Below are 22,780 nucleotides of genomic sequence, written 5' to 3'. Positions count from 1 at the left end.
AGGCGACTCATTACTCCCGCAACCCCACACGCAGACACATACAATATACTGGACATTTTATACATTCACAAACACACTGAAAATACTGTACATCATTGTAAATATTAGTATCTGGTGCACGTAGACGTAGTCGTATCTATTTTTTTTTTTTTTTTTGCTACTTCCTTTCAGACATTTGTAACTCGAATGTTCGTAAGTAGGGGACTACCTGTTTCCCCATCTTAGCTTTGGTTCCATATACCACTACAATGGACAGGAAATGATGCCACCAAGATGTGTCTGATGTGTAGACTTTCACAGCTTTGATTTCAAGGACTTTGTAAAGATATCCAGAATTTATAGATTTTTGTAACGTTGCCTGTAGTTATAAATGAATATACAACTAAAATACAATTGCATTGACCATTTAGAAATTACAGGTCATTTTTCACAGGCTGAAAAAAAGTAATTGAAAAAAAAATAACATTATTAATAATACAAGTAGTCATAAGTCGAAATTCGGAATCAAATCCTGACTGACAGTCACATGGTTTGTCTCCTGTTAATCCTAGCCAATCCTGTGAGTTTGTGTATGCAGAAAATGGTAAATCTATTCAAAGGGTTTTTATCACATCATTTTTCTCTTACCAGGCAGTCTCGATGGATTGTCTTGCAAAGCGCGTTGTAGTGATCTGTCTCCAGTTGTAGGCCTTCAGGCAGGTCCTGCATGAAATCTAAGTCTTTGTAGGTGGGAACGCTCTTCATTCTCTCCTTAGGCGAGGCCCGACGCTTGTACGTTGAGCCTTTCAGGTCGTATTTGAGGTGCATGGGAACAGCGCGTGGCAGCAGGTTGTTCATTACTACAATTCGGATGTTCTTCCCTCCAGCCTGAATGCAGTAGAGCCCATAGAACTTCGGCAGCAGTGTGCGCTTGTTTTGATTCAGGTTCTGGGAGAAAATAAATTACTTTTTTTTTTGTAAATCTATGAATTATTATATCAATAATAATGCATACAAATATTAAAATACATACAGTTAGTCAATATGTTTATCCATAGTTCAAATAGGCATAACATCATTACAATCTAAATAGCCTCACTATTTCTAAATATCATCGCATATCCTGTTACTTACATATGGATTTACTTATTGGTGTGTTTTAGACGCCTATTCATGTCCGGCCACACTGACTCCAAATAAATTTTTTTCTAAATTGTTTTTTTCACATTTATTTTTGTTTGAGATAAAAAAAGGTCTGGATATTTATATTTTTTTTAATTGTGATACTAACCGAATCGAAATCGCCACCTAGGTGTCATGATAATATCGTATTGGGTGGTCCCAGCTTATTCCCCATCCCTAGTCTAGATGCTATGAAATGCAATAAAGATGCAGTAAAGCCTCACCCATTTGGAAGAAGTTTTTCTTATTTTCCTTAGGACAAGTTAGATTTTTTTTTAGTAGTCTCAACGTGCTAAAAAGACAAATTTCAGCCAAGTCTGACTTACCAATGAGTTCTGTTCTGGGAGCATGCTCATAAGTCGGATTTGTTTGTAAGTACGACAAAGCGAGTCTTACACACCTTCGACACAAATGTACAACAAGATGCATATAAAACAAAAACACACAGGTTTATATTATACTCTCTTGTGAGACTAAGCTTTAAATCGTGAGGGGGAATCCCGGATGCAGTAGAGTCAGCTGACCTCATTTAAAGGCAGCCCAGGGAGACGCCGGGGGCAGATAACGCTACATGTGTTTACTGTGCTCTTGGACAAACGCCATTTTGTCTTACTATAAACTCGTTGAAGATTTTCATAAATTTGGATTTTTCCTCATCAGGACAGCTTTACAGGACAGACCTTTTGTATCTTTGTGCTCCCCGAATGATTCAATGAAACCGGTGAGGCCGACTCATTTCTCCCGCATCCCCACATGCACCCACATACAATATTCCGGACTTTAGACATTTTATACATTCACTTACACACTGAAAATATTGTATATAATTGTAAACATTGGTATCTGGTTTGTTGCAGTGTCTATTTTTGTAAAATACACGTGAGTTACTTCCACGATTTGTTCGCATCTATGAATGTTCGTAGAACTGCAATCTGTTCATACAGTATCTGCGGAAATTCATAACTTGAATGTTCGTAAGTTGGGGTCTTACTGTATTTAGTCTGCAAAAATTTCAGGCAAGTAAAAAAAAATAAATAAATAAAAACATGGAATATATGTATGTTTTTAATATATTAGCAATCCAGTGATGGTTTAAAAAGTAAGTACATTGACTAGTAATAATTTTAATCTACTGATGCAGATTAAGAGAGATCGTTGACATACAAAAAGTGAATAACATGGATCACTCAATATTCGCACTGACCATGGCAAAAGAGTAAAATAGTATAGAAACATTGCCGACTAACGGAAAAACACGATTTTTTTCTCACCATAAAGTACCCGGGTAGTAATTTTTGCAGAAACTCTGCCTCCTTGTGCTGGACAGTCTTAATTATGAACTCATCATCGCTGGAGACATAAAACAGAGACCCACTCGCCCCTGGGTTCGACAGCTCTATCAGGGGATCGTTACAGAGAGAATACTGCAGGAAATATAAGCACATTCATTTCTTTGTAAATCTTCATGAAAATATGGAACAGTTTTATATTAATTACTAAACTGTCAATTATAACTTTTACATAAACATTGTTTAATGCTACCATACCATTTATATGATTTGGAATGGTCTAGTTGAAAGGATTTTATGTGGCACTGGTTAAAAATTAGTCATCAACTAAGACAAATAACAAGCACGTCAAGAAGGACAACTGTTTTGCGCGTATCCATATGTTCAGCTCACTTTTTTGTTAAATTAGTTACTGTAATATAGAACTATACTGTAATTTAATACAGAAGCAGTAAGACACTGGATGTAGAATTATTCGCTCAAATGATTAATGTAAGAATGTTATTAAATGTTTTATTACAAAAGAGATTTGTCATTAAAGTAAGGTTCATTTCATGCTGAAATTTAATTATGAGAAAAATTTAAAATTTAGTTGAAAAATGTTCTTAAAACATTTTATAATGTGCGTAACATGGTTTGTAAACACAAAAAAATATAAACTAGTGATGGAAAGTTTGGATCATTTTAGTAACTCGATTCTGTAAATCTTGTTTATCAAAATGGACGAATCTTTTTTTTGTCATTTAGTTCATTTCGTTCTTTTCATCAGAAGTAAAAATTTTTATTCTATTATTAAAAAAATATATATTTTATTTTCAATAAACAGACCCCCAATACAACTACATACACAAATTCTGGCTATAGTTCTGGTAATAAAATTATTACAATGCAGCTAAGGACATATTATGATAAACAAAAAGAGCAGCTCACCTCTCATATCTTCTGGTCCTAACCGTTCGTTCCTTTGTTGCTAGACTCTAATAGATGCTACGCAGTGCATTACACAGGAAACGGAATTGAAAGGTTCTTTTCATGAGTATTGCAGTCTGAGTCGTTCATTCTTTTGAATCTATTGCACTACATAGCGTCTATGGGAGTCATGTGACAAAAGAACGAATGATTTGGATCAAAAGACTTGGGAGGTAACTACTCATTTCTGTTTCCTGTACATAACCTACGTACATAACCTACGGAGAACGACCCATCACTTATTTAAACCCATCCCTTTTGTTAAGGGTGCCAATAATTCTGGAGCTTGCCATAGCTAAAGCTACACAATAGTCAACAAGCTTTCATGTCATATACTGAAAACTTCAGTCAGTCTGTTTGTCTGAATTAGACAAACAGAGCGACTGAATTTGTTCATCGCTGACATTATTCCAGCAGGTTCTGCAGTTACATACAGGTTGCCATGTACAGCACAAATACATTTTAAGTACGATTTAAGATTAGACATGTTTGTAAATAGCATTTAACTTTGTTTTTACAGGCATGACACTACATAAATGAACAACAAACAGGAAGCAAGGTGAAAAAAAAGTAATAGTAATAAAAGCAATGCAAAGTAAAAAGGGGAACATTACAAGGTAGTCGTCAGGTCGAATCCCAAACATCTCTCTGAAGTAGCGAAAGGCGATTGGAGCGTAGGCTTTAAACCAGAAATTGCCATAATGGTGACCAGGGGTGAAATTACTGCCCTCACTTATTGTGAAAGAAAACAGAAAGAGAGAGAGAGAAATAAAAAAAATAAGTAAATGTTATCAAGCATGGATTAAGTGTGCAATCACAACTGTATATATTGTACTAACAATATTTGCACAGCAAATCAACACTAACATCACCAACACTTCACATACAAAAACACACCTGGGAAAGAAAATGCTTTCCACTACTTCGAAGTCCTGCATGAGAACATCTCTCTCTGGTTTCTGGCTCAAGCTGCCCACTGTGTGCGCGATGCCCAGCTGGATTGCACCTTTCAGGGCAGACGAAGTTGTCTAACAAGATAATATGGACAAAATAAATAGTAGCACCATGGTCTAAGCTTTATCCCGTACAATTTGTAGTACACAGTTTATGGCCTTCAGTAACAGAAACAACAGGCTTGATGCAAGGTTAGAACAAAATACAAAATAATTGTATAACAATCTCGCACTGTCAGTACTGAAAGCAGTAATAAAGCCATCAATTGAATTTTGGGTGTGTTACATATTTGGTAAAAGTCTGGAAGTGTTAAGAAAACATACAGTGCAGTTCCCTCAATTTCTAAACTGATACACTAAACTATTAACTACTATAAATTAATGAATGCGTTGATTTGTTAACTGTGTCTATTGAGCTTGACCATGAAGATGGTCTTGGACTTGGCTGTTTTTCTGTCAAGGCTTTTTAACTGCAATCACTTAATAGTTAAGGACTGAAAATTCCATGAGCAGTTGTGTACCCGAGTCTCCAACAATGAAAGTGGACTTTCCTGTTAGATTGATCTTTCAACCTTCTTCAAAATCCTTTTACCTGTAGCGCACAGATATAAACTCCCAGACAAGAGTATGGACACACCTTCTAATTCCATAATTCTTACCTAATTTTTCTTTTTTTTTCCCTACATTGCTGTAAAACAATGCTGAAGGCGTCAAAATCATGCAATAATCCCCTTTGAACAGTTGATATTGAGATGTATCTGCTACTAACTCTCTGTAAATCCTTCATAACGGCTCTGACCTAAGGTGCTGTCTGTTAATTGGTGATTTCTGAGCCAACTGGTGACCGTAAATGAACTTCTCCTCTGCAGCGGAGGTACCTTTTGGTCTCGCTTTCCTGGAAAGTCTTCATAAAAGACAGTTTCATCAAGATGCTTGATCAATTTTGCAAAAACTGCATTTAGTTTGCAAGAAGAAAGGCTGACCTCTGTGTCTTAAAATAGCAACTGATCTGGTTATTACTTAATTACTTAAGGGAAATATGCGGCATTTTATAGTAGAAATGTGGAAAATATATTAGCAAGCAAACAATATTGAATTAGAATGTGTGAACAAACTTTTGACTTGCAATGTACCAGGGACTGATATGGATATATGCGTTCTTTGTTGAGTCTGGCTCATCGCAAGGTTTCTTACTAGTCTCATCTCAAGGGAACCACTGTTGCCCTCAGCTTGCTCATATAATGCATTATAGTCTACATCTTTTTTTTCTTTGTACAATTTAATTTATTTCCTTTTTTTTTTTACTCTGTACTCTGATTTGTGACCACTGTTAAAAATGCTATAGAAATAAAACTGAATTGAGCTGAATATTCTGTGGGTATACGCAAGCTCACTTAGCGTACTTGCCTTTTTGTATGTAGTCTCTCCTGTGGGGTCAATCCCGCGATGACCGATGGTTCTCTTATTGGCCTGCGATGCATTCAAAGACGTCTGGCCCTGAAAATTGTAGTTATTAAAACAAACTATCACTGACTGTTCCGAAAATACAACTGGCCAATTAAGTTGGTGTTGTGAAAGCACTATGAAGCTGAAACTCAACAGTATTCTTACTTCAATAGATGCCATCCTAAGAGGTCCAGCCGGTCCTGTAGGGGCAAAGAAAATATTTTCACTAACATCTACATATAGAGACACGTGGACACCTGCTTGTTAACCAAATGTGGCAACAACACAATGCAACAGAAAATCATTCAGACAACGGTCTTCACCTAAAGATTATATCACATGCCAGAATATAGGGGGGAAAATTGCGATCTCACTGACCACGACCATGCTATAGTTGGTGCAGTCCAACTAACAGCTCATTACAACCATGATGAGCAGAAAAGCATTACAAAACACACAAAAGATTAAACTTTAGGGTGAATGTGCTAGAACAAAAGACCATATCGCGTTCCATTCCTGACAGTATTGGTTAGAAAAGGTGCCATATTGTGATGCTTTTTAACAAATTTGCATTACTCTTAAAACTTTGTTTTGGCTGCACCCGTCAGAGGGTCACAACCTGGCACAGGTTTTACACTGGATGCTGTTCCTGACGCATGCCTCCAACTGATCTAACTGGGCCACAAATGTACTGCTGTCTTCACTTCTTCATCCTCATGAGGCTGCTTTTAGGAGACCAAACTGGTGAAAGTCTGACAGAGCAAGATCAGAACTATAGGAAGGATACTGTACTTTAACACCTTAAGACAAATTTTTTAAAGTTTGCAAAATGTTGACCTTGAAATTTATATCCATTCATGCACACTTATTTGCGACAAAATACTTTCTCTATACTGCACATAACGTCTTTAATATATAACGACACCAGGTACACGCTTAGGCCACAAAAAAACTAATTACAGCACGCTGCTCTTTATTATTATTTTTTATCTGAATGTTAACAGAATTTTATCAGAAACATTGCAATTTAAGATTACAACAAACCAAACATAAGATTATTAAGGTTATTGCAAGACAAAGTTTACTCATTTATAAAAAATAAATTTCTTGTTTCACTGGCAGATAATTTTGCTTCCTCCAAAAAATAAATGCTTAAAACATGCATTATCAACTAAAAAAAATGTGCCTTAAAAAGATTACACACAAGTCCCTAAAGACCGCAAACGCAAATTAATCATGCGCGCAGTCCACCCGTGCGTCAACTGTCAAGTTGCGTTTTGAGACTTTGATGGGATTTGAGGCAGTAAAAGGCAAAGCACATTTTCATCCCATGTGGTAGGAGTGAATTATTTGCCAAGTTTCTTTAGAAATATTAATTATGGTGGATGAAAGATTTGTGCTGCTTAATACCAATATAGTTTTTGTTTTAATTAAAATTTTATTTCAAGTTAAATGTTAAACGCTTGCAGTTTTAAGTGAGAAAACCAATATGTTATAAGGAACGGGCGACATTTAATTGTTCATTAACCTTTTAAAATTGTAATATCGAATCGGGGAATCTAGATTTTTATAAAATTTATTATACTTTTAGATCCATAACTTTAATCGAATTGGCACCTAGGTGTCGTGATAATATCTTATAGGGAGGTGACTGGTGATTCCCATCTCTAAAAACTGCGTTTAAAAATTGTTGTCTAGAAAGAGTCTTACTAATCTTATTTTCGGTTTGCTGTTATCCTATATTAAGAAATTTTAAATAAATTTGACAAGACTCAAGAAATTTTCAGTTGTTAAGAGATCACTTTTTTTATTGTTCGTTTACACGTTGTGTGTTTTTAACCCGTTGTATATAATCTGTGAGCTGGCTGCTGTAACATTACAATTTCCCTTTTAGGATTAATAAAACACATCTTTTCCTCTTTCATTTCTTGCACAGCCCTAACATTAACTCTGTCCTACTGATAATAATCTACAAAATGTTTGTTTTACAAGCAGGAGGCAATCATTAAAAGGTATGCAAACACAACAAACACCCAACAGTTCCTGTCAGGTAAACAGTGATACACTGATATCTAACGCACACCATGCACAAACACCTGCCCTGCTGTCTTCCTCCGTTTTTTTTTTTTTTTAAAAACCCTTGAAGAACCACAAAACACATCTGTGCAGACTAAAAATACCATCGGTAGCAAATGCACTACAGGACCATGCATGCTCTTAAACTTAAATACAGACATTCTGATACACACCCATGCACTTGTACCTCTCCAAGGGAACAATCCCCTCCAGAACAGAGTAACCACATCTAAAGGACAAACATCAATCCAGTCAAAATGGCATTTCTTGTGGTGAGACGATTGCTTTAATGTAGAGTAATGAGCGTGCTCCACAATAGAGAGGGCGTGTCTGTATAAACCTTCAAGAACTGCATGTTTAAAAGCAATCTTAGAAGCTGAAGATATTTCTTAGTTAAAGATTTGGGGTAACAACTGCTATAGAAACAACTTAGAGAAGTAGATGTATCGCTGCATTCAACGTAACTTGCAAGCCAGATATCTAAACTTTTTTAATTTTTAAGCCTGGTTTGTTTTGGCCAAAATAATAGGGGAAAAAACAAACATTCAGAAGCAACAAGCTTACATTACTGATTGTCAGTTTATATAGTACTTACCTTCTTAAAAAGCAAACATTATAAAGTGAGTTCTAAATGATAAACTCTTTATGTCTATGTGAACTGATCTAAAATATACCCTACCATCAACTCCTTTAAAGTAGAAGTTTTTGATGAACTATGTGTATTTAATGCTGGCAAATTTTAAGCAGCCTTGTTAAACTCGAGTTTTAGTCAAACGCAATGTTAATAGTAGAAACACACCTGCATGCTTCAAGTCTTATCAGTGTGTGCAATGTACTTCAAAAATGTGTTCAATGGATTATCAATGTGTACAATTATTCTCCAAGGACTTGAGTGATGTGTACACTTAGTGATTGAAAAAAAAAAAAACCCTATGCAACCATGATCAGGACCAAGCACCTGTGCCATTGCCACCCTGGTGTACCACAAAACCTGTGTTCTCTTTGTGCATGTTAAGACCTCCAAAATGACCCAGACCCTGGGGGAAAAAGAACTTTTTTGTGTCACTAATTGTGATGTTACTCAATATGATGTCACTGAGTAAGTTATTAGGCACCTTCCTGGAAAACGTTTAATATTTAAGATATTACCACAGTTAAACCATTTAAGATATCAAAATTCCCTTCGCAATTTTGCATCTTCAACGTCTATAATAGCCAAGTTTGATGGTGATCATATAAATACCCTAGGATTTAAAATCCTGTAGGTGGTTTTCTCTAAAACATTCATCCTGTTATTTGCTAAATTTGTTTAGAATTGAACCGAATCAGTAAAAAAAATAAAATAAATAAAATAAAAATTTGATTGAAATATTTGTAAAATTGTGATACTAGCAGAATTGGAATACAATTTTAATCACCACCTATAGTGCCATGAAAAAGTAATTGCCTCTTCCTGATTTTTTTTCCTGAGCATATTTCTCACACTTAAATGATTGAGTTTATCAAACAAATAAAAAAAAATGGGGGAAAAAGAATCAAAACCGTAAAAAAAAATTCATTGCCCCCCCCCCCCCCCCCAACATAAAAAAGGCTGGTTGTGCCAACCGCTACAATCAAGCGTTTGTGATAACTGGTAATGAGGTTTTCACATCCCTGTGAAAAGATTTTGGCCCATTCTTCTTTGCATAACTGAAAAAAAATCGAACTTGTGCAAATTTAGAAGCTGTACAAACCTGAATTAGATTGTTGGTGCATACAACTACCACAGAAAATCATACAGTATGTACAAGAATTGCACAAATACACAATTTACTTTGAGTAAAAGCGTTATACGTGATAGTATACTTTCTGAGTATTGGTAGAGCTAAGCTGGGAAAACATGTGTGGGGGAAATAAAGTACAAGTCAAAATGAGAAAACCACAAGAAGATGGTGGAAGAGATAAAAGATAAACATCATATTATCATCATCATTGTCTTGTGCACTACAAAAAAGAAAGAACGTAATATCAAAATGGTGTATGTAGATATAAGCGTAGCGACGACTGGAGATCCAGTGCTGCTGAAATACAGTTCAACCAAGTTACCACTGTGTGTAAGGATCACTTAAAGTTCTGTATGGCTGAAATGTGCAGTTATTTAAGTTTACTATCACTTTATTCCATTACACCGTAACCAAGGGCACATGAATAGAGCATGAATAGCGTGGCTCAATTGTCCAGAACGGTTTTGTATTTTTTTTTTTACTAATTAAATAGGAAACAAACAAACCTTTTTTTTTTTTTTTTTATTTGGCTCAGAATAGCCACCTGTCACAACTCTTATCAGTTAGAAATCCCTGTTTTTTTCCTTTCTCTCTCTCTCCAGTGTTGGCACTTACTTGTGGCGTTGGCTCCCTCGGTGGAAATTGGAGCAGCTGTAGCCATTCTCTGGACGAAGTCTCATAGATCACCTTCACATACAGTGTCTAGAATCAGAAGAAGAAACATTTTTTGTTCATATACAGTGTCTTGCAGGAGTACAACTAGAACAACAAGCTGCTTCCAGAAGTCACATAACTAGTTTTCATACCTCCTTAGTCAATATGACGTTGTTTGTTCAGCAGGTATGTCATCTAAGAAACTATGGAAGCATTCCGATTTTTTTTTTTTTTTTTAATGATCTGACACATGAGAACTCCATTCACTTTCGCAATCATGTAAATCCTGATGTTAGCTGAATATTTACGACCTGTACTTGCCGTGTCCTGTACTCCGAGTTTACTCAAATCCACTCATTACACACTCTTACACCAACCTCAAAACACCACGAGCGCCAATTAGTCTCAAAACATGCGCACTAAAAGCTAGTCAGCAAGATTTAGGATTCATTTGAGGCGGTAAACCTCGCCATTTCTTTATAACCCTACAGGTGGCGCACTCTTAACTATTTGCACATTTTCTTAAATCATTGGCGTAAATGATCAGTAAATCATTCTAAACAAAATTTGTTTCGAAATAATAATGATGGCGGATGACAGATGCCACTTAACTAAATCTGTCCCCTGTTCCTGTAATTTCCCTGTGCCTAAGGAAATGAATCAGGAAATATATCAGTGTTGTCTCCGCGCCTTTAAATCGCAAGGGTAATCTGGGATGCTATTTTGTCTCACAGCTGTTTTCTACTGTAGCAGGCTGTGAACTTTTTGTTTGGTGAGGATTTTCCTAAATTAGGATTATTTCCCATCAGGACAGCTTTACAGGACAGACATTTCCTATCATCGTGCTCCTGGACTGATTCTTTGAAGCCGACTCATTTTTCCCCACACCCCCACACACATACAACATACCTGACTTAAGACATTTTATAGATTAACTTACACACTAAAAATATTGTATATAATTGTAAATATTGGTATCTGGTGCATTGCAGTGACTGTCGCAGCCCAGTCACCTCAAGGTTCTATGTTTTGTGCGTATTGAGATGCTTTTCTTCTCACCACGGCTATGAATAGAAATAAGTGTTTCCAACCTTCCTTCCTTCCTTCCTTCCCCTTCAGTCCCACTCAATATTTTCTGGACCATTCTGTGTAACCATGGAGTGACATGGGGTGAAAGAAAAAATCCAGGAGATGTCTTAAACACTTTCTTAAACGCTCAAACCAAACCATCTGGTTCCAACAACCATGCCATGGTTAAAGTCAGGGAAAGCATGCTTTTTTTTTTCATGCTGATGTTTAATGTAAATATTTCCCAAAGCTCCTGACGTGTATTTGAATGATTTTTGCATTATGCTGCTGCACTTTAACTGGCAGATTAAATAACAACATGAATATACAGTTATTCCTATTAAAGCAGACAGTAAGTATATAACCACTACTGACTAATTCTGGTTTAAGAAGCGTTAATATAGCAAGTAAGTAATATAGCGTGACGGGATGACATGTTTTATAAAAATAATCCATGACAGGGTGGTGTGATGAGTGTCAACATAAAGAGGTGTTATTATTACCACCCTGAAGTGGGTTGCTTTCTTATGGCATCATATCCAAAAAAAAAATTTCTCTACCAAAATCCATTTCTCTACATCACAGCTACTTTGCCAGATATCATTTTTTATGTTTTTGCTGTGGAACGTCTAAACACGTCATTACTAAAGGCCATTAAAAAATATATATATTCAATATTCAAATGAAATCAAGTCTAGGGGTAGGCGATATACCGGTAGACACGATTAACCGGTAGAAATTTGTCAACCGATAGAGATTTTGGTCCATCGTCTTAATCGCAATTGAGATCACGTGATGCTGCACGTTACGTAACCACACAATGCACATTCATTTCTATGGGAAGCCAAACAAATCTAAAGTGGGACGAAACCGTGTCACCCGATTGAGCCGGCGTGAGCAGACCAAATATCTGTGCGGCCCAGTGGACAGCGCAGCGCGACTATCTGGATAGTAAGGGTGTCCCGATCCTCCAAATCCTCGATTCGATTACATTTTCGATTCTAAAGTCACGGTTCGATTCGATCCTCGATTTAAAAAAGAAAAATTTGAAAGCACAAGCTATGCCATTTTAAGACTTTTATGCAATATAATAATATCTGACCTTTGTTCGCATTTTGAATTTCCCAGTCATCATTAATGTTATGCGCTGTGACAGTCATGAAGCTCTGTGTTGCTCTGGAGGTCCAGCAATCTGTAGTCAAGGCTACTAAATGTGCACTGCTAAGACCTTCAATAACTTTCTCCTTCACATTATTGTACATGGAGGGTATCACCGTAGTTGTGAGATGCGTCCTACTTGGGATTTCGTAGCGCGGTTCTAGCACGCTAATTAAATGTCTAAAACCGGCGTTTTCTACCACTAAATAAGGTCGCATGTCCTCGGCTATAAATACTCCTACCGCGCTTGTAATTGCCTTTGCAAGTTTTGAGTTACTTGAAAGTTTTATTCCAAATGAAGACGGGAGAGTAGTTTGTGTTACACTTGTAGGTTTAACAGACAAATCTATGTTTTTGTGGTGCCTGCGGAGATGCCCTGCCATGTTAGTCGTGCTGCCGGTGGAATAATGTGGTATACGTACATAGTAGAGCTTGCAAACTGTGTTTTTTTTTGTCAACAACACGAACGTTGTCAACATAACTCACTGGAAATCCAAAATACTTCCACACCAGCGACTTCAGTGAATGAGGAGGGGGTTCAAGTTCTGTCGACGTGTCTCCTGCATCTGCAGTTGCCATGCTATCTTTTGCCTCATGCTATCGTGGTTTTTTTTCACTTGGCAAGCCAAGCTCATGTGACATGGGGGCGTGGCATCATCGACGATCCCATTTTTTTATTCGATAATCGAGATTGAGCATGAATCATCGATCGATTTCGATTTAAAATCGAAAATCGTGACACCCTTACTGGATAGCACAAAGATGATCTAGTTTATTTGCGCAGGTTTGTGATTCGAGCAGCGCTGCGCGACTGATAGAAATAGACCGTGCCGACCATCAAATTACATTTTACCCCGCTGGGATGCGCACGTACAAACCAGGCATGGACAGGCAGAAACAATATTAAACAGTCCTGACATTTTAAATAAATTGTCATCAAAAACTGCAGTTCCCATAAAGGAAAAATAAACAATAAATTTAATAAAGTTCAACTTCATAATGTCTGCCAATATCGTTATAGCCCAAGTATAGAAAAAAACGGCTTCCACTTTGGGCACTCTAGACTACAGCGGGGAATTGTAGGTAAAATGTAATTTGATGGTCGGCGTGGTCTATTTCTATCAGAGCTGCTCAAGTTGGTCTGCGCTGCGCAATCCACCGGGCCGCGCAGATATTTGGTTCAATCGGGTTCCACGGTTTCATTCCACTTTTTCAGACCACCCCTAAAAGAATCAATAAATAACTAACCTCTATTGTACTCATGAACCATACTGATTAATTACTGACCACTAGAGAAAAAAAAAAAATCTACCCAGTTACTTATTCCAACTTTCTTGTGTGGATCTTCATAAATCACTACACACCGATTCTAAAATCTATTTTAAAGAATTTCCCTCGGGATAAATAAAGTTCCTCCTATCTTGTCTATTTTCATAATTCAGGTGGTAAAATGTTGCCACTCCTTTATAATTTAACAGGGGGCGCATTCTATACGTAGCCTTGAACGTATTCCGCGCCGAGCGAACAAGCTTCTGAGTGGCGCAACAAAAACATATCTTTACAGCGTTACATTATCAAAAGTTGCACGCGTTAAAAAGCCTTCAGTAGACTTTTTTCTGGGATAAAATTAATCTCAGACCCACTCATTACACACTCTTACATCAGTAACAAAACACCACAACGATAAATAGGCTCAAAACACAGTTGCTAGTAGCTGCATGCATCAGAATCTTAAAAAAATATGCGTCAGGGGTAGCTCAGTGGTTAAGGCATTGGACTACAGTTCAGAAGTGATAGTGATAATATCGTATCAGCCTGTCCCTGTCGATTCTCATCTCTTCTGATCACCTCCTTGGTTTTAATCTCTCCTTTCTATCCAAAAATACAGTGGAATCTTCGATTGCGAGTAACTTGGTCTGAGAGTGTTTTGCACGACACTTGCAACACTAGACCTATGTATGCGCATTGTCTGCTGAGCGTCACGTGATCACAACTAAGCCAATGGTTCTTTTCTTTCTCGCGCTGCAGGATTGTGGGTATTGGGATTGTGTGTCGTCTCCCATGCTCGGTGACTCATATAGTCAACACTCGTGTGAGCCTGTACTGTTTACTGTAACAGTGTGACCACATGTGTGTGTGTGCGCATAAAGCATTTTTTTTATTTTGTGTCCAAGTGTATTCTGTTCTTTAGTAAGTGCACTGCAACACGAAGAAAAAAAGTTAAATTGGCTGAAACAGTGGATGTTTAAGGCCAACCCATTTCCGCAAAATCAAGTGTCAAGGAATCAAGCTTCCTCATTAAAGTCACACAAAAAGATTTCAGAAAGCCAACAGAGAGCAGTGATTCCGTGTGTGTGTGTGTGTGTGTGTGTGTGTGTGTGTGTGTGTGTGTGTGTGTGAGAGAGAGAAAGTCACCCTACACAATACCCCCTCCACCTCTTTTCTCGTCTCCCTCACACCAGCCCTGATTATTTTCGAAGGTAAAGTGCAGGTCAAGTTGTTTTATTTTTACTTAATTTTTGTTTAATTATTTTTTTATATAAACATTTTTGGGTTGTGGAAATTAATCATCCAAGTTTTATTTACCCATTATTGTTATTGGGAAATTCGGTTTGATATACGAGTGCTTTGGATAACAAGCACATATGCTCGCAATCCGAGGTTCCACTGTAATAGGTTGTCAGAAGATGACGTCATGTCCGCTGTGTTGTATATCATATGAACTGCTACTGAAGGTCAGAAAGTCATTTTTTACACAGGAAGCAGTATTACGGCGTCTCAAATTGGCTACGGTTTGTGTGCTTGGTCAGGTTGCTCAAATCGAGAAGCAAGAGTCGGATAATGCTTGTGTGCGCTTGTGTATATGTGTGTATGTCTGCAGAGACAACTTCCTCAAGTAACAAGTATTCCTGACTAACAATTGGGGATGGAAATACAATATGACAATACCTTGGTCTCGATTTGATTAAGATTGCGATTCTATACTAAAAACCAAGCGCAGCATTTAAACACTTCAAATACAAGAGTTAAACATTTAACTGAGCAGCACGTATCTCTGTCATCCACCATAAGTATTATTTCTAAACAAACGTAGCAAATAATTCACTCCTACACATGGGAGTACTGATTGCGCCACCTCTAGGATTATATTGACGTTTTTCCTCCTCAAATTCCTCCAGTGTATCTGGCTGACACACCAAAAGCGCTAATTAATCGAAAAGCGGGTGCGGTAAAAACCCTGACTTGGTTTTCGACTAATTAGCGCTGGTGATTGGTGTAAGCATGTGTAATGATGCGTGGGTTTGAGTCCAATTTGCCCACAGGGTTTGGGGGGAAAAAAAGATCAGTATCTTAGACCACTGTAGCGAGCGTGCGGGCAGATTGGCTAACGAGCACCCGTAGCGTGTGTAGCTTCTAATGCGGGCACGCTGAGCTTCTTACATACTAATTTGCACTTGTGTTGTTTTGAAACTGGCGTAGGCGAGTGTAGTGAGTGGGGTTGAGACTAATTTGCTCACAGAGTTTGAAGAAAAAGGGCAGATTTTTATAATAAAGATGCATTTCTGTTACATCATTTGGAAGCTTCTGCATTCTGTACAGAATCGTTTATATCGGAGGCTGATCAACCGGTTCATCTGTTATGAATGTTTAAAAAGATTTATTTATTTGTTTATTTATTTTGTATTTTGGAGACAGTAAGAGACACAAAAGAATCGCGATTCGATCTCTACTAACAATACAGGGCAATGATAACTAACCACAAAGTAAAAATGTATTTTGCATACTTCTTCATTTGTGTAGCTCGATCTAAAACAACAGCTATAAGCAGCAACACTTCACTCAGAGTTAACAGTTACACAAATGGCAGGCAAATGCAAACAAACCATCAGCCTGACTGACAGCTCAACCGGCCAATCACAGCACAATTGTTCTGCACAACTCTGTGTTGTCTGCACATGAGGACAGGGTAGTGACTTATAACTTCTGCCTCAATAACAAACACCCCTTTCAGTTCTTTTGTTAAAAAAAATAAAATAAAAAAAAAATCACTTCCCATTATAATATCAGGACCACATCCAACATATATAGCGATCTTCTGCTTATACCGTTGCGTGGGAATATCATCTAAACTAGAACGATATGGACTTTCCCCATCTCGTCCATTCTGTTTTTCACTTCCTGACCTCCAGAGGGACGTCATGTGTCATAACAGTCAACCTATAACACAAAGTAACCTTTTCCTTCACTATAGCTCACTATCGATGCTCCTTTTTTTAATCTGCATTCCACAAGAAATTTATTTTTTTATGTATTTGGCTCATCTCTATTTTCAGCTCTCTGAAAATATCCGCATATTCATGGAATAAGACACGTAAAATTGCTTTTTGGTACAAAATAAGTACGACACAGAGACATATAAAAGTTTTTTTCAAAATTGTTTCGTAATGTGCATGACTTGAAGCATTTGTGCAAAACCGGAAATATTGCAGAATATTAATTTCTGAAAAAGTATTTGAACTGTTTAAAAAAAATTATGATTATGAAAATAAAATAAATCACATGATGTCGCATCAAAATTAAATCGCATTAAAAAAAATCACAATCGTGATACGGACCTGTGCAATTATTTAATTCAAACAGAATTGATGCAGTTTGTCAATGATTTAAGTATCTGTTTATGATTATTTATTTATTGACTGCAAATTATTTAAAAACATCAAACAAATGTTCACTTGTGTATTTACACTCTCCGACACAGCAGGTTGCAGTATGCACCTATCTGGTTTGTGAGCCTCCATTAAACGAAAGATTAGAAGAGTTACCCAATAACTAATTTATATATATATTTTTTTTTTTTTTTTTTTGGGGGGGGGGGGGGATTTTACCCTGATTTCCTCCCTAATTTAGTCACGTCCGATTTCATTGGCTGGAGACATAGTGGTGGGGTCCCACATCACTAGGGTGCTCCCACATTAAGGCTACTACTACCATTCAGTCGGAAGGGCTGAACACTATCACGTGTTTCCTCTAAACCATGTGATGCCAGCCAACCGCATCTTTTCGAACTGCTCGCTCACACCATTAGGGGCGGCGTAACACACACGGAGGACAGCGCTATCCGCTCGTTCTGCTTGCGTGAGCTCACATACGCCCCTGATTGGCTGTAGAGCCCTAATTAATGTGGAAGCCTTAAGTACCTCTTAGCCCTCCCCTCTAAGAGAGCTCGGCCAATCAGCTCTCTCTAGACCTCCGGCTGGGAGAGGTTACATCACCCGGGAATCGAACTAGCGATCTCCGGATGATAGGGAGAGCACTTTACCACTGCGCCACTCGGAGGCCCTATGACAAATATTATTGATAAAAATAAATAACTTTTAACAGAAAGAAATATCAGAGTATTGCTCTCGCTGCCCTTCCTACTTCATCAGCTATGACTGTGTAGGTCAAAGGATGAGATTTGCGCGTGCAGTGCTCACACTGTGATTTTCAAAAAGAGCAATGGCATTGATAAATTCGTGTCTAAACAGTAATGTATTTTCGTTCTCAGGTATGATCGACTGATTTAATCCGTGTCCGAGTTCGCTGCGACACACTGTGACTAGCCAAATCTGAACTACAGTTATCTCTAACTGTCTAAATGCAGTTACAGATAGTCAAAAATAGTTGCTAATATGTGTAATGTTATTCCTGGATAGTCAGATTTAGCCATAAGATGGTAAAACGGCAACAACCTCCTTTTAAACTTTTTACGACATCTCATGCATTTACTGCTTCTCAGTACACCGCTCTTGTGGAAGCAGAATAAACAGGTAGAGGAGCGGGAGCACGAGAGGGAACTGTCGGCTACTAGTTAATCAATAGTGGATGGCCTCGTTCTCTTCGACAGATTTTTAAAAAAAGCCCAGACAGGGCAACACATTGATAATTTTTTTAAATCAAAACTATGGCCCTGAAAGATGCACATACTTTTAATTATTTTTTTCTCTTAAAACAAGGGGTCCCACAATAAATAAATTAGCTAATGTTACAGAAGATTAATCGACAGCTACTAATGTGCGAATTCATTCAAGCTGGACTTTAATCAGTATTAATTACTAGCAGTAAATGTTTGCATATTAATATTTATGACTGTGACGAACTGGCAGCGAGTTGTAGAGACGGCAAAAGCAGTTCTACAGCTGTACTGTGTTGAGAAATATATACAACGGAATTTCAGCATACAGATGACCTCCCTTACAAATTAAAATTTTGCAATAAATTTGCATCGTCATACAAAGCATTTTTGACATACGAATTAATGAAAAGTTTGTTCGTTTGGCTAAGTTGTGTGTACATCCGGGAGCCGTTTAAAAACTCGTTCACATCAGTGGAAAGACAAGTAAAGCAAGTTTATACATTTTTTGTGTTTTGTGCAAGATTAAGTGAGGACATATTACCACGGGTCCTAAAAAAGTTAGCGAGATCAGTTTCAGTTTTATGAATTCGATAAAGATGTATCCAAATTTTTTTTAAAAATTTTTTCATCACTTTGTCCAAAAACTGAGGTTATTGTTCGCTGATTTGTCAGGTTTCAGTTTCTTTCTTGCCAGCATGATGGTAACTGAGGAAGTAAACAAAAACAAATCTATTCGGAGCCATTTCATTGGCCTGAGACTGTGAGATTAACCAATCGAACATACTGCTACATTTCATTAGCCTAAATCAATATCAAAATCAACGACCTTGGAAGATAAGAGATTGGTTTACATTGTGTTACTGCCAGCTGTACTTGAGTTCTTGTGGGAAATGTGTTGCAGAGGATGCTTCGGGTCGCGCCTTTGACACTCTGGCCCCATTACAGGATGATCTGGGACTCAGGCCACTACTGACAGCAGATTAAGACCACACGCAGTATGGATGGGCAGACATGTCTCAGCACTGGAGCCACCCAGGGTTGTGTACTGAGACCCCTGCTGTATTCACTGCACATATACGACTGAATATGATTATCAACACCAGTGGCATATTCAAGTTTGCTGACGACACCATTGTGGTGGGGTCTGATCCCTGACAACAATTGGACGGCCTACCTGGAAGAGATTAAAAATCGGAAAAATTGGTGCCAGAGAAAGAACCCCCTCCTGAACGTCAGAAATTCTACTTCTGCACTATAGAGCATTCTGACAGGAAACATCACAAAATGGTTTGGGAATGGCACCATGCAAGACAGACGAGCTCTACAGAGGGCGGGGTGATCAGCTGAGCGCATCATCCGCGCCAAGATCCCTGACCTGCACTCAGTCATGAGCAAGCGGTGCTGGACCAAGGCAAGAAAGACAGGGAAAGACCTCAGCCACCCCAGCAATCGACTGTTCTATCTGTTCCGGTCAGGACAGCACATCCGTTCCCCGAGGGCCAACACAAAGACTGAGGAGGAGCGTCTTCCCGTAGGCTATTCAGACGCTCAACTAGAACACCACATATGACTCATCTGATTGGAACTCCTTTGTTTTCTTCACACCTGTGTTGGAACACATTACACCACACTACCAACCACACTGCACATTTGCACATGACACTTATGTTGCACATTGCTGTTTCTTATTTACATATAAATGAAAACTAACTTTGCACTTTAAAACATGGACAATACCGCGCTGTCGCACACATCATCTCATTTCAAAACTAAATGATTCAACTACCACAAATTTTTTTAATACATTTTATATACTCCTATTTTAAAAGTTATTTTATTGTAACTGTACATTTTTAGTGTATTTGAATTTGTGTAAATTTGTTTTTAGTGTATTCGAATTCATTTTGTACACTTTTTTCTAGTAGGAATTTCAACGCATATCATACTGTGTATGGTTGTGCATGTGACAACTAAAATAAATAAAAATCATGTTTTTTTTTAAACCAATTTACACAGAACGACGTGAACCTTGCCCAGTATAGAGGGAATCGGTACCTAGGTATTATCATGACGTATCGCCTGGTCTCTAATGATTCCAGCCCCAGTTATTTATTAGACATTAAGGGAAAAAAATCAATTAATTTATGAACCGTGATTCTTTTGTGTGATAATTGACGTATCGCCACCTGACGTATACAACCTTTTATGTTTATGATAGATGTAAACTGGTCAATCAGACCCTGACCAGAATTGACTGGTTTTCAGTTCGATTGGCCATGACCGGTGATCGATATAAACGACTTTGTACCGAATGCAGAAGCTTCAAGTGGCGCAACAGAAACGCATTTTTATGGCGTTACATTCGCGAGTATCATGCGCATTAAATGCTTCTGATTTGTCTTTTTTTCAAAACTTTGTGATCGAATTAGTCTCAAACCCACTCAATAGACGACTGGTCTCAAAACACCGCAAGCACTAAATAGTCCAAAATAAATAAATATATATTATTAATATATTATATTTTATTTATTTTATTATATATATTATTTATATTATTATTATTATATATATCACACTCATTGTTGCCTTTTGAGCCTTTGGAGGCGTTTAAGAAACGTTCCCAGTTCCTTCTAATCCTACAGGTAAACTATTTACACATTTCCATCCCATCAGATAGGAGTGTATTATTTGATAAGTTATATACAAATAATACACTCCTATATAATTATATAAAAGAGATACTGCTCAGGTAAATGTTAAACTCTTGTATTTGAAGTTACTTTGTTTTATTTAAGTGCTGCGATTGGTTTTTAAGTAAGAAAAAAAAAACAAATGTTATAATCAGCTACATTTAAATACTGATTCAACTTTTTTTTTTAAAGTTTAAAATGATAGTAAAACCAGGTGAAAATGTAACATCTGGATAGTTATAAAATAGTGAAACTTATAGGAATCGAATTGATATCGAATCGGCACTGAGGTATCGTGATAGTATCGTATCAGGATGTGATTAGTGATTCCCATCACTAATATTTATCATCAAGAAATTTAGATTCTGAAAATATTCCATGTATCAAGTTCCTTGTATGACGTCACCTGGTGACTTCGTGCTTGACATACTTTCCCCTAAAAAAAACTGTTGTGTAAAAGGGAAAGTTGAATTCTTGGCTTGACCAGACATGCTAACCAGCTAATAGTTCCTGATTTCAGAAAAGTTTATTACGATATAAATCACTAATAATAATAATAATAATAATAATAATAATGATAATAATACACCAAACTCTTTTGGAATAAACACACATGATCTAACAGGTCACAAAAAGCTAAAGCTCAGTTAGCTAGCGAGCAGTTCACACCTAGTGCAGGGTTTAGCTTTAGCCTTTAGCGCTAAATCAGTACTTTCGATTAAACATGTTATAAATGAGATCTCTGTCTCAGCAGGTCTCAGACAGTCTCCTAACCTCTTCTTGTCTTTTGTTCTTCACTTCTTGTCGCCGCCGAGACACCCGAGTGATCACAGTCCCGTCCGAAGCTCTCTGTTACTGTTCTGTACTTTAAACAGCTCTAAAACTTTAAACACGCTCCTGGTAACAGTCGTCTTCTTATTCTTTCTCTTCTTTTCTTAAAAAAAAAACTATACCTTTATATGTATAAGCTTATGAAATCTGCTCCGCATGTATTTAACAGGACCCATTTCCTTCTCTTTTGTCAAAACATCCTTAAAAAGCCCTGTGGTCTGTTTTGAAATCCGTGACGCGCCATCTAGTGGTTGGTCACTGCAATAGCACGACTGCTTACACGGTTTAAACATGGCCGCTGAATAGATAGATAGATAGATAGATAGATAGACCTTCAGACAGATAGATAGATAGATAGATAGATAGATAGATAGATAGATAGATAGATAGATAGATAGATAGATAGGCCTTCAGACAGATAGATAGATAGATAGATAGATAGATAGATAGATAGATAGATAGATAGATAGACAGCCCTTCAGATAGATAGATAGATAGATAGATAGATAGATAGATAGATAGATCTTCAGACAGACAGACAGACAGATAGATAGATAGATAGATAGGCCTTCAGACAAATTGACAGACAGACAGACAGACAGACAGACAGACAGATAGATAGATAGATAGATAGATAGATAGATAGATAGATAGATAGATAGATAGAGGTAGGTATAGGGTAATGTGAGAGCTGACCAAAGTAACTATTGCGATGCTAAGTGTACGGGCATGTTATTCACAAGTTCTGATGCGTATCTTTGTTGTTACACTTGGTTACTCACGACTCTGACAGCCATTGAATTCTTTGTCTCTTGTTTTATTTTCA

At 37.4% G+C, this 22,780-nt stretch overlaps 1 protein-coding gene across 1 annotated transcript in view; it reads right to left on the bottom strand.

Moving 5' to 3' along the window:
* Nucleotides 1-22,179, bottom strand: part of pip5k1aa (phosphatidylinositol-4-phosphate 5-kinase, type I, alpha, a) — a 31,821-nt gene extending 9,642 nt beyond the window's left edge. The window contains exons 1-8 of the mRNA XM_053490021.1: nucleotides 21,898-22,179; nucleotides 10,273-10,359; nucleotides 5,984-6,018; nucleotides 5,780-5,869; nucleotides 4,317-4,447; nucleotides 4,034-4,151; nucleotides 2,433-2,585; nucleotides 628-927 (exon numbers count right to left, since the gene is read on the bottom strand). Of these exons, the coding sequence (XP_053345996.1) occupies nucleotides 628-927; nucleotides 2,433-2,585; nucleotides 4,034-4,151; nucleotides 4,317-4,447; nucleotides 5,780-5,869; nucleotides 5,984-6,018; nucleotides 10,273-10,318 (873 nt within the window). The 5' untranslated portion in view covers nucleotides 10,319-10,359; nucleotides 21,898-22,179. The remainder of the gene's footprint in view (nucleotides 1-627; nucleotides 928-2,432; nucleotides 2,586-4,033; nucleotides 4,152-4,316; nucleotides 4,448-5,779; nucleotides 5,870-5,983; nucleotides 6,019-10,272; nucleotides 10,360-21,897) is intronic.
* Between the last annotated feature and the right edge of the window lie 601 nt (nucleotides 22,180-22,780).

This window comes from Clarias gariepinus, chromosome 28 (genome assembly GCF_024256425.1).
Source record: "Clarias gariepinus isolate MV-2021 ecotype Netherlands chromosome 28, CGAR_prim_01v2, whole genome shotgun sequence".
NCBI lineage: Eukaryota > Metazoa > Chordata > Actinopteri > Siluriformes > Clariidae > Clarias > Clarias gariepinus.
The sequence above is the reverse complement of the archived record's forward strand: the minus strand, read 5'-3'. Positions and strand labels throughout refer to the sequence as shown.